At 39.5% G+C, this 13,437-nt stretch overlaps 1 protein-coding gene across 2 annotated transcripts in view; it reads left to right on the top strand.

Moving 5' to 3' along the window:
* The window catches only part of NSMCE2 (NSE2 (MMS21) homolog, SMC5-SMC6 complex SUMO ligase), a 212,662-nt gene that overhangs the window by 61,450 nt on the left and 137,775 nt on the right, over positions 1 to 13,437 (top strand). For both annotated transcript variants that reach the window (XM_080802040.1, XM_080802039.1), the window contains exon 4: positions 5,626 to 5,779. In XM_080802040.1, coding sequence (XP_080658166.1) covers positions 5,626 to 5,779 — 154 coding nt within the window. The remainder of the gene's footprint in view (positions 1 to 5,625; positions 5,780 to 13,437) is intronic.

Raw genomic sequence — 13,437 nt, 5'->3', positions numbered from 1 at the left:
CCTGTTGTCCTCTTATTGGGGGTTTCCTCAGATCTTTGTCCAGCCCTGCAGGCATTTTTGACACCTGGTAAAGACTGTTGTGCTTTCCCAGCTGGTCTTCCTTCCTCTCTAGTTTTTGCCCTAGAGAATGATTTTCTCAAATGAAATCTGTTACTCGCTTTCTCTTCATGTTTGTGATTTGTTTCCCCACTGGCTCCTTCTTCTTAGTCTACAAGCACGTTCAAGGCTGTATGCTAAAGGCAAAAGGAAAAGAATACAACATTTTGAACATCCACTACATGCCAAAGTGAAACACAAACATGATTTAATTAGGTCTTCACAGCACTGAAGTGGGTGTTCTTGAATCCTAATTAAGAGGTAAGAGAAATCCCAGACCTGGAAGGATTGTCCCAAGATCCATATACAGGTTGGTTTCAGATCTGTCTGATTCCTGGTTCCATGTTCTTTTTCCTCCATTATGTCACCTTGATTTCAAGCTGCTTTTGTCCTCTGTGCAAATAAATGAGGCTCTTCAGCTCTCTTTCCCATGATCTACTCCCATGTCTCTCTTCCTTTGCTGCCAAACTTTATTCATCTGTTACCACAGAACTCCCTTAATCTCTTCTCTCATCTCTATACAATATTATTTGGCTGCCCCATAGTTCACTCGTTCATCAACATCTTTGGAGCATCTGCTTTACAACAGGAAGTACACTAGACACCAGGCAAATAGTCCTTGCCTGAGAGAAACTTCACAGGCTGGTGGGTTGAGACAGGTAAGTAGTTCACTGCAGTGTACAGAGTACCTAGTAACCAAGTCCAGTCTCCTTTTAGACCTTATCTTACTGAGCTCTCTTGCATCATTTTCCCAAAGGACAATCACTTCTGTTAAGGAAATTTTCTCGTTTTCTTTCTTCTGTGGCATTCCTCACACCTGGTTTTTTGTGGTTGTTGTTTATTGTTTGTTTTTGTTTTTGTTTGTTTGTTTTTGCTCCTTTTAGAGTTCCTTTTGCATCTCTTTTCTTTCTGTTCTGGTCTTCTCATTTTAAATGTCTTTCCTGCTGCATACTAGATCTCTCCACTTTGACAGACATTCAGGATTGCACCCTTCTTTCCTCAAGAAAGTGCAATTTACTTAGTTGCCCATATTAACTATTAAACATCCTGGAGTCATCCACAATCCCTTGTCTCCTTACAAAAAGACTTGGCCTTTCTACTTTATTATTATTTTTTTAAAAGATTTTATTTATTTATTCGACAGACAAAGATCACAAGTAGGCGGAGAGGCAGGCAGAGAGAGAGGAAGGGAAGCAGGCTCCCCGCTGAGCAGAGAGCCCAACGCCGGGCTTGATCCCAGGACTCTGGGATCATAACCCGAGCCCGAAGGCAGAGGCTTTAACCTACTGAGCCACCCAGGCGCCCCAGCCTTTCTATTTTAAAAATGGCATTACAGGGCACCAGGGTGGCTCAGTCGGTTAGGCGTCTGCCTTTGTTTCAGGTCTTGGTCCTGGGGTCCGTCGGTTCAGGTCCTTGGTCCTGCTCAGCAGGAAACCTGCTTCTCCCTCTCTCCCTGCTGCTCCTCCTACTTGTGCTCTCATGTGCTCTCTTTCTGTCAAATAAATAAATATTTTTTTAAAAATGGCATTACAATTTGGTCAAGTTGCCAGCACCTCTGTCCTTAGTTAACCTACAGCAGTAACTTCCTTCTCCTTTCTTGTCTGAAGGGCATCTTACATGCTTTAACTTCAGCAATTAATTTTTAAAAATTTCTCATGCTATTCTTACTTTACTCCTAGAATCTTTTAGGGTCTTTCCTGCTGCCTGTTGGTCAGGTCTCACTTTCAGAGCTATTCACCATTTTCTCCTGATCGACTTTTCTGGTTTCTCTTTTATTTAGCTACAGTGCTTAGCCCATGGAAGGTAGTCACTGAATACTGGATGGGTAAGTGGGTGGTGCATAAAAACCTGACCTTTCTCCCCCAAGGGCAGTATCAGAGTCCCATTATGTAAGTATGGTATCTGCTAAGTTTCCCACTTGATAGTTTGTCATTTTTAATTTACAGTGGTGTAAAGATGAGTAATCTATGAGCTGTTTTTTTTTTATTGTTGCTGTTGTTTTTAATCCTGTTTCAGGGGCGCCTGGGTGGTTCATTTGGTTAAGTATATAACTCTTGATACTTACTCAGTACATGATCTCAGGGTCGTGAGATCGAGCCTGCCTCCAGGTTCATGCTTACACACTCTCTCTCTGTGTCAAATAAATAAATAAATCCTTATTTTAAAAAATCTTGTTTCATAAATTTAGTAACCCAGCGTATGTGCTCAATTGTATTCTCCCCAAATTCATATGTTGAAGTCCTGATCTCCAGTACCTTAGAATAAGACTGTTTTGGAGATAGGGTTTTTAAAGAGGTAAGTAAGTTAAAATGAAGTCATTGGATGGATCTCGATCCACTAGACTGCTGTCCTTATAAGAAAGGGGAATTCGGACACAGACACATAGAAGGAAGACCATGTAAGGACTTAAGAAGAAGATGGCCATCGACAAGCCAAAGACTCCCAACCCCCACGTCTGTTAAGGAAATATTTTCTACCGGTTAAGCCTCCTAGTCTGTGGTGGCTTATATTGTTGTGGCAGCCTTAACAAACTCATACACCCTGTGTCTTTTAATTCATTTAGGTTTTAAGTTCTGTGTCTAGGGACTTTATCCTTAGGAAAGGGATGGACCAAGGATCCAATAAAATCTCTCCTCTAACCTCAGGTTTCTTGGAAGTATTTTAAATTTGTCCTGGGGGTTTAAATTTGTCCAAGAGGGCTGTCCTTGTCTTTTTCAGACCAGATAGCACTTTTGATCAGCTACCCAAAGACTGGGTTTTTTCCTTCCCATTTTGGGATTATGTATCTTATGTCTCTTAAAGATACAAAGCAAGATTCCATTTAAAATATCATTAATCCCCATTTATTGAATTGATTTTAAACAGATAAGGAGTTTAATATTTTCTGGGCTTGCGTTTTGATAGCTAAAGTACAGTAAGTTCTCTCTGTGGTGCACAGTTGTGCCAACCTCAGCATCACATTTCCAGAAAAGATATTTGCTGCAGTGAATGTTCCATGCTTTCCAGCAGTTCTTTTGAGGTTCTGGCCTTGGGGGAAAGAAGTGTTCTGAATCGCTAAGTCTGGTTTATTCAGGTTTATTATCACTAATATCTGGTATATTCTAGTCCTGTTTCGGGTTACCATATCGCCAGCCTCAAAATGCCTGTCCCTCTCGATCTCCTCAGCTCCCATGTTCTAGCCAGCTCCTCAGCAGTGGTGGTACTGAAACTAGGGAAATTAAATGTGTTGAGTGGGTTAGAGACTTTATTAGAAAAGGCCTTTTGTATATATTGATCATCTGCTCTGGTCCGCTCTGATTGCCTCAGATTAAATAATAATTTCAACCCCATTAAGGACCTTGAGAAGGTTCACCTTTATACCTGCCTGTAAAGTCACCATTAACATCTCAAGTGGATCTGAGTCCATTTTATTCTATAAATCCAGAATGAGAGGCTATAATTCTTTTCTGAGAACTTGTAATTTATTTTCTATATCTGCTCTGAACTTCATGCTACGATCCTGAACTTGTTTCGTCTTGTTCTACCCATGGTAGAGGTGGAGGATCGCTAGTCACCATGTATAACTGCTCTTTTTCTTGAGACATGAGGCATTATTAAATTGCCTCTCTACCTTCTCTTTTCCAAACTGAGCTTTATTGGTTCTTTAGCCTTATAGGACTTATTTTGAATTTTTAATTATATACAAGATGTGTCATTAAAGCCTCTCCGTATTTTTCACAAGTCTCTTTGATGATGGATCCAGCACTAGTTGAATATCATCCGTACGATGAGAAGGCAGTCAGTTTCTGCACTCAGTACTATAAATATACATTTAGGCATTTTGGTTTCATGCTTAATTTTCATTTTTGACTTAACTAATTAAAATCCACAGCAGTTAAACAAAAGAAGATTGTATAATTCTTTTTTCCATGACAAAGGGTGATTGAAACATAAATTGCAGGTAATCTTTTGACTTCATACGTATTGATACTCAGATTTGGAGAGATGAGAGTATATCCCATTGACTGGAACCAAAAGCAAGAATTTTCTGTATCTGTCTTAGTCTTAACGTTGCCTCCAACCATCTGGATTATGGTAAACGAGTCATTTAATTCTTACTACATAATTGTATGTATTTATGAGACTGAGAAAGGTAGAGATCAAGGTTGGATGACCTCTAAGTTGTCTTCCAGCTGAGAAATTGCATTGTGTACTCTCCTAATGATGGTCAGGTGATCAGTTGTGGGGTTTTAGTGGGTAAGTACATTTGGAGCATGTAAGATTAATTCACTTGAAATATATCGAGTACATATATCAAATACTACCTACTACATGCCAGGCAGTGATAAATCACACATTTTTCAAAGAGTGCATTTTATTAGGGGAAAGGAACATGTAAAAATAAATGCAGTTATCTATTACGGGGGCTGTGCTAGAAGTCCAAGGCTTATTGGGACATGAGGGAAAGTTGGGTGAATTTTGCTTGGTGGCAGGAGCATCAGGGAAAGGCCAGTGATTCAAGGGGCCAAATATGAAGGCCTGAGGAAGAGCAATCGGATTGAAGTGGTGTGGGGGTGGGGAGGCAGCAACCTGATAGCAGCCGGAGGTTGAGTAAATGGGAACAGTGGATACAGATGATTTTTTTCCAAGGAGCTGGACTATAAAGACAAAAGAACTGAGGGGAATGGGCAGGGATTAGAGGAAGTTGTTTGTTGTTAAATTTGGGAGTAAAGAGCTAACTTAGAGGTTTTGTGGGGAAAAGCTTCTAGAGGGGAAAGTTCTGACAGATGAAGAAGATGGAATTAAGAATGAACTTGAAAGCGGGATTGAGGATAGAAAGAAAAACAAAGATGGAACAGATAACGGTGATAAAGAAAACATAGCAAGGTGTTCCTTTGTGGCATCTAGGAGGTAGGTGAATGGCAAAGTGCAATTCTTTCAACTTTGCCACGTGTTGGAAAGTTTTATAAAAAAAAATATTGGGAGGAACAAAAGGAATGTAGATTGAGAGTTTAGCTTTGAACAGAACAGTGGAGACACTTACTCCTAGTTGTGTCAGCAGATGGTGAAATTGAAGGTTAAAGCCTCAACTTCTTCATGAAATCTGAGCCACTCTCCCCCACTGGGGCAGAGAGAGGGAGCAGAGGAGCACTGAGGAAAATGAAGGCTGGAATCAGTGCTTGGGGAGTAGGAAGGGGGACTGAGCAGACCTGGCAAAAAGGAGGAAGCCGTGAGGCTCAAGTTCCGGTGAAGTTGGAGGGCACAGAGGTGCACCGGTGTGAGATTTTTCTCTAGTAGTTGTCAGAAGACTGCAAGTTAGTAGGGCACCGGGCGAGGGTATAATAAGCAAATGGTAAGTGGACGGGATGAATGGCTCCCCCAACTGTTTACCATCAGCCTGTTCTGGAATAAGTCTCAGCCTCGCTGGTTCTGTTGGGATTCTGTTTTCTACCTCACTGTATTTTTATTTGAGTGAAATGAGATAAAAATAATGTTACAAAATGGTATCATGGTAATATTTAACTGAGATAATTGTATTGTCTTCCTTAGGTAAAAGAAGAACGTCCAGAAAAAATACCAGATCTTAAATTATTAGTGGAGAAGAAATTTTTGGCTTTACAGAATAAGAATTGTGATGCAGACTTTCAAAATAATGCAAAATTTGTACAGTTTAAACAGCAGCTGAAAGAACTAAAGAAGCAATGTAAGTCTGCATGCTTTGCTTTTTGGTTTGGCTTTTTGAAATTAGGGAACTGACCTGATAAACAGCCCCAGAAGACTGATTTTGTAAAGTTTGCCTATCTGCTTGGCTTGATTCTGTTCCTGAATTGCTTTTTATTGTTGTTGCAATTCTGTATTTTGTCTAACTTTTGGTTCAAATCAGCCTGTCCATTTCTGAAAGCCAACAGTTTCCACAAAGTGCTAAGAAAATTCCCCAGCAGCTCCACAAAGTGACACTGTGTTGTCCCGCTGCTGGGGAGGGGAATTGGGACATTAAAACGGAACTATTTTATTAAAATAGCAATGGTGTATTTCAGATTTTAAACTGCTGTGCCATGCTTTTAAAAGAACCCCTTTGAATTCTAGTTTTGCTGCTTTGGAGTAGTAGTGGCAGTGTTTCCTCAAACTAGGTTTTTTCTTCTCAAATATGGACTGGAATCCTCTCGATCCCTTCTGTCTTTTGTGATAGCATAAATTCCATGTGACTGTGATTGTGAGTCCAACATAATTTTGATTTAAAAATGAGATTGGGAAAAATGACCCATTATACAAAAAAAGTTTGTGGATGGTATCTGACAGAAGTAGATCTTTTCTGCACAGTGAAGTACATCCATCCTTTCTTTTCCTCCTCTTTCTGCATAATCCACATAACAGCTTTATGTAATTTTGGTCGTTTTTACATTAGCACAGGTTGTCATTATTCGAGGCTCCCAAGCCTTATTCCTTAAAGAATTGGACTGTGAAGCAAATAACTTTTTTGTCAACTTCAGTTTCCCATCGTATTCATTCACATACACATGGAGGAGCACTGTCGTAGGAGATGTGAATTTCCTTCTTGTCCTTATTTGTACTTAGTGTAAGGATTCACATTTTGAAATAAGAAGCTTTTTTTTAAATATAAGCATTTTCCTTAAATTGATGCTGAGGTCTCAAAAAATGACTGAGGAAGCAGCTCTGCTTTTGTCTATTTTACAAATAACTTAAGTTTCACAATTTGGAATGTTTTGCAATCATGATGAGACTTTTGCTTTTACGTGGACTTAAACAGTAAGCATTTTCTCCACGTTTTCGTCTGTTTTTTTTTTTGTTCTTTGACCATCACAGCTACCAAAATCCTTCTAATATAAATTGCATGATCCCCTCACTTGGGTAATAATCCCCCAAACAGGTAATGTTATAATTTACTAGTGTCTTCCTGATCTTAAAGGTGAGAGTGAATTTCAGTTTTGGTGTGGGTCGGAACAGCTAAATGTATTTCGTTTTTCTGCTTAGAGCCAATAATGACAAATTACTGCAGATTTAGCATATGACCATAATTCTTGATTTTTTTTTGATATTTGATAATACAGATTGAAGGATAAATATCTAAAAATATGAATTTCTTCTGCCTTTGTTATTGTTTATGAAGTTATTATTCCATAAGAGAAAGCTATAAAGACTTTTAGAATTATATACTCACGAAGGAATATTTTCTTATGAAAGATACTAATTCAACAAAATGACAAATATAGGAATCATGTTTATTATTTCTTAAATTCTCTCTAAAATGGTCAGGGTGGAGGGGTGGAGGTGCTTTCCCCAGGCCGGCGGTACTGTGCATCATTTGGATAGACAGTTAAACTTTATGACAAAGTAAATTTATACCGAAAGAAATGCTTCCTTGTGTAGGATTTCCCTATATATGGTAACACTAGAATTAAGATGATTTTCCCTTTTTGTTTCTCCTAAAATGCTCTCTTAAAAAGTTTTTAAATCCCAAATGACAGAACAAGCACAATATTAATACCCTCTTTAGATGCTCTATAAGGCACATATACTTTACTTGCAAAATGCAATTTTTAGTGCGTTACTAGTACCGTCAAACTAGCACCATGTCTAATGGATTTTATTGCTTTAGATGGGATGCTGCTGTGAGGATGCTGATTGTTATCAGGAGCCCACAGTTTTTGTGAGGCCACATCGGAGGGACTAGGATTTATACAGGAGCCAGTGAATGTTTGTTTTGAGATATATTCCAAAGGCGAGGAATTAATATTTATTTTATTTTAATTAATTAATTTATTTATTTATATATTTTTAAAGATCGGAAACTACAAGCCAGGGAGAGAGTCTTGCTTCTAGTTGCCTATTTTGGCAAAGTAAAGGTTGAATCAATTTTGGCGACTCCACATATCTGAAGAGTTCTTTCATGAAAAGCACCACCACACCACCACGCTCTCCCCAACTTTATTTACACAAACATAAATTGCATGGGATTAAATTTTGCCAAATCAGGATCCAATCACAGACACTCGAGGAAGCTCCTTGGTTGGGCAGGGAAGGGGGGGGTGGTGAGGCAAGATGGAGATTGAAATCAGGTGGTGTGAGGAGGGGGCCTGCAAGCCGCCTCAGCTCACCCCGCTACAGGAGTTAAGTTAATTCAGCTGTTGCTCGGCAGCTGGCTCTCTTGAACTCTCGGGTCTCAAGATCGCTTTACATTTTTAAAATTTACCGAGGGCCTCCAGAGAGCTTTTGTTTATGTGGGTTGTAGCTCTTGACATTTATCACATTAGAAATCAAAACTGAGAAATTTCAAAAATATTATTAATCCATTTAAAAAATCAGTAGTAAACCCCATACGTGTTACCATAAAGAAGATTATGAAATACAATTATGTATTTTCCAAACACAAGGAAAAATTAGGGAGAAGTATGACATTGTTTTCCATTTTTGCAAATCTCTTCAATTTCTGGCTTAATAGAAGGCAGCTGGATCCTCATATTTGCTTCTGCACTCAGTCTGTTGTGGCGCATTGTTTTGCTTGAAGTCTACGGAGAAATTCTGGCAACACACGTATGTAGTTGGACTTGCTGCAAGGATCTTGCAGACCACATAGGAGAGAGTCAGAATGGGAAAATGCAGCCTTTATTTGTCACTAACATTGCCAATCAATTGCTAGGGGCAGTGTGGAGCTATATGTTCAGAAAGAGTTAGAGGCTGGATTCAGGCCCAGCAGGAAAGAGTGTGTGGAAGGATTATGGTGGGAAAGAGGAGGGATACTACAAATATCTGGTATTTGCTGTCCCTAGAATATAACGTAACAGGCCCGCTGTACTCATTTAAAGATAGGATTACTCAAAAGGTAACATACTTAAGTTGCACACAGTAATTTTTTTGGTAGTTATTTATGTCTTTGGATACTACCAGGCATTAGATACAACTTCTCGGAATAGTTTACTGACCCCTAGTCTAAACCACAGTCAGAACGAGGGTAGGTTTTTGGTTTGGGTTGTTGTTTGTTTGTTTGCTTGTTTAGTTTTAGATTTTTCTATAAATACCGTATCTGGGGACCCATTGTGCTGTATATTAGAGATATTATGTATGTTCCAGCTTCATAAAACTATTACCAAGATCAAATGAAACAGTGGATCTTCAAAAACTCTGAAAGCTTGTTTTAGATTCCTATTGTTATTGAGAAAGGGCCTGTAGAGCATAGTGGAAAGAATATGAGCTTAGCAGCCAGGAGACCTGGGTTCGAGTCACTGAATGTGAAGCCTGGTTTGCCCGCCAGTGCCCATTTTTCTTGCTCAGAGGCATACAAATCAAGATTCTCGGAGACATACAAATCAAGATTCATTGAAGGTAATTTTTACACTTGGTGGTGGTGATGATAACTGAGTTAGGGAACAGTTCCAAAAAAAAAAAGGATTCCATTTCCCTAAATGGGAATCATGCTCTTAACTAACCCAGGTTGTGAAACCAACAGTATGATTTGGTTCAAGGCAGACATAATAACCCTACTTTCTTGGGTAAAGTGATTTCAATTTATCTAAACAATATGGTCAGGTAATTTCTCTCTTCCTTGACTGTTTAACTTGTCTTCACTATTCCAGCCTACGGTTTCCTGCACTTTAGCATCAGGAAAACTTAATTAGAATGTACAACTAGCCCTGTATGGACACTTTCTCAAGTCATCAAGCAGCCTTTCTGCTGTCCTTTTTTCATTCACCTATTATGTAATTAGCAGCATGAGAAGTTTTAGTGCAGGTCAGCAAGGCAGAAATTGAGGACATTAGACAGTAATTGGATGACATTTAGAAACCTTTGAAATATAAGGGCTTCATTTCGTGATCAAAAATAGAATTGATTGAATCTGTGATTTTTAGTATTAAATTTGTGATCTTTAGTATTAAAATAATCTAATATCAAATGTAATTCTTTTGATACATTTAAATGCTTGCATTTTTTTAATGCAAATTTGCTAATCTGAGGACATTCACCAGAAATTTGGACAGTGTATTTAGGTCACATAGGAGATATGTAGGATATGAGATATGGAGATAATCGGATCCACAAGTGAACTTAGAAATCATTTTCAGTCATGGTGACATTTTATACTGTGATTTCATAATTATCTGGACTATGAATCAACTCTGTACCTTCACTTTAAACACATTTCATTTAAATGTCAAAACTGATAGACTAGGGAGTGGCCATTCACTTTGCAGAAGGATTTCCTCGGGTCATTAAATTGGGATCTCCTCCGGAAGTTTAGAACACCTTCACTGAACTGTTCCTAGTGGGTTGCTGTCCCTTTCCTTCAGCATCCATTCAGAACCACAGTGCAGTTCCACAAGGGTAGGGACTTTGATGTTTTGGTTACCTTGAACTCCAGGCTGATGTCTAGGGCACAAGTCCTTGATGATCTCAAGAGTCTTCAGGAGGACTGTCCTGTACTTGAGAGCTTATCCCTTGTCTAAAAGAGACACCTGCCACCCATGCCTGTCCGTTGTTGCTGTGCATAGATGTGGACCCACTGTGGCCAGACAGTTGTTCAGGTTCTTTTGGGAAACCCAGATTCTAGCTGCTGATTTTTCCATTACTAGATTTTTAAAACGCTGTGCAAACAAAACTGTCAGTTTGTGACCTTTAGTTTTACTTTCTCATAATACCACTTTTGTCAGTGCCTTTGTAGGCACTTGATGAGAACATCACATTAATTGGCCAATTAACAGTAGAGTATGATTTCTTCAGAGAAAGGGGTGGTCTTGCTTTCAAGAAACTCCAAACTAAGGCCAGGTTGTGCATTTCACGTCATTTGGGAGTGGGTTCTCTTGCAAAGCTGATAGAGATTTTTGTGGTGAGGGGCTGAGTGTGGGAGCCCCTTATCTAGATGCAGGTGAGCCGCAGGATTATAGAGAAGACTGGCACCTTCGAAGGTTGGTGGAGAGCATGTGTGAGTGTTGAAACCCGGAAGGAAAGATGAAGAAGAAGCACAGGTGGTGCCAAGAGGGAGAATGTTTGGCTGTGCCTGGAAATATGTTGAGTGCATTTCAACTGGGCAAAGTGTTGAGCAACCTGACTTGATCCTGATACTCTTCAACTCATAAATCTCTTTGTCATGTGATATAACTGTCTATCCAAACAGTGTGCATTGCTGGCCTGCAATGAACCAAAAGCCCAGGCCCCTTCAAGGCAGGAATGGTTTCATAATCTCCCATGTATTCCTTTTGTTCTTCATATAATCAGAGTTTGGTTAATATTTATAGACCAGAATTACTCAACTTGAAAAAGAGGGTGAGAACCTAGTTAAGGCATTCTGATGATAAAACTCATACATCATTAGTAAAGGAAAGAAGAAGAAGAAAATTAGCATTTGTAACTTTGGGATCTAAAATCAGCAAAGGTTAGCAATTTATATTCTTTGAAAATCTTTCAATTGCTCAAGTATTCAACATAAATGATGTGTGTACAACCCTTTACATGTTGGTACACGTGCATGGTATGTATAGTAATACATGGTTTTCAGTGGCACGGTAGCATCACGCGTAGGAAGAAGTAAGTATGGCTCACTTTAAATGTGACACCTTAGAACGTTAAAGCATTTAATAGAATCATACGTTTGCTGGCTCTTCTGCAGACAGTTTTATCATCTCTGTGGCCCTCAGTTGATTTTCATGTTTTCCTTGATGATGCTGATCAAGCCTTCACTGTTTACTTGCTGGGTTACCATTAATTGTTGGGAAATGCCAAAAACCGTAAGTTTCACAACAGAGATTGACTTTTTCAGGCCAGGTTACATCCCTAACCTAAGGGGTTATGCTCATTGAGTGAGATTTCTCTCCTATGTAAATTTTTTATTCCTGTGTGTCTGTCTCCCTCTTCCTCTTCTCTGAGTCTGTGTGTCTGACCCCTTTCTGTATGTCTTTCCTCCCTTCTGCTTTCTTTGTGTTTCCCACCCATCCGGCTTCTCCTCCCCATACATTCTTACTCGCCTCAGTGAAGCTAAAGGGTACCATTCCCATCTTCATGATGAAGCAGCTTCAGAGAGGGTGAGTGACATGCCTAATGTTACCAAACCAGAAAACAGTGGAACCAGAAGACAGGAGATGGCTGGGATAGAAAGAGAGCGTTAGAGACAGTGGAGCTCTCCCACCTCTTCTATTTAATAAAGTTGTTACTTTCCAAGAATTTTTACATATGAAGGCAGATTCGCAGTACCAAATGAATAATTGAGTAAGTGAAGAAGAGAAAAAGAAAAAAGGTTAATTCAAATTAGATCATTTCGGGTGTGGTGTTTTAATCAAGGCATTAAGCTATCAGGGAGCTGTTTGGCAGTGAGAAATGCCCTTTAAATGGAGCAGTAAAGACACCACCTGCTCTGCCTTCACCAGAGATTTGCCCAAGTCCTTTTGGGAAATAGTAAAAGTGATGGCCGCGCTTCATATAGTACTATCATATAGTATGTATGATACTTAATGAGTGCTTGTGGAATTAATGCATGACTACAGGCATTGCTTGAGTTGTTTGAGTGCCTGCCTACACACAAGGTATGGTACCTGCTTACTTTATGTACATTACTGTTGATTTCTCACAATACTACAAGGAAACTATTCCCACCTGATAGATTAGAAAATATGCAAATAAAGGTGATATAACTTCCCTAAACTCATATATGCTGAAATTCAGACCCAGGTTGGGGTGACATCAGAGCTCACATCCTTTTCCTTGCATACCACACCAGCTCTTTAAAACATACCTATTTGGTCTTCTTTTCTCTCCATTCAAGCATTTCATTCATCTCTTGAAGACTTGATTTCCCATAAGACTCTTGAGGAGTGAACAGTTCATTTAAATCTCCCAGGCCGTAGATCCGCATTGATGTCCTCTGATGACACTGGGGGAATCCGCTTCATCCGGCTGAGAGTGAATCTCTTGCTTGGTCACTTCCGTGTAGAGGCCAGAGAGTAGGAATCGTACCGCACATTATATAGTAGCTTATCTGTGTGTGCTTCCTAGTGCCTTCAAAGTATCCCCTAGAGAAACATGTGCTTGAAGTGAGACTCACAGAAGGTAAGTGGTTTACTTGAGCTCACAAAGTATGTTACAGACTGAGACTCAAAACCGGGTCCCGCTTCGCCAGATCCCATGGTTTTGGCAATACGTTCAGGAAACAGTGACTAAGAATGCCATTTCCGGTGTGAATAGTTGCTATGTTATGGCAGAGAGGAGTAGGGTGTTTATTGTACTTACAAGTTTAGAACAAATTCCATGAAATTTATTTCAAGCGTAACAACAGTAATCCCATGCCCGTACATCATCTCTCCCAATCTTCATGACATCCATGTGTGAGAGCAGAATGGATGAAAAATGCAGGCTCTG

This window comes from Martes martes (assembly GCF_963455335.1).
Source record: "Martes martes genome assembly, chromosome: 4".
NCBI lineage: Eukaryota > Metazoa > Chordata > Mammalia > Carnivora > Mustelidae > Martes > Martes martes.
This window is presented reverse-complemented; position numbering and strand designations above follow the sequence as displayed.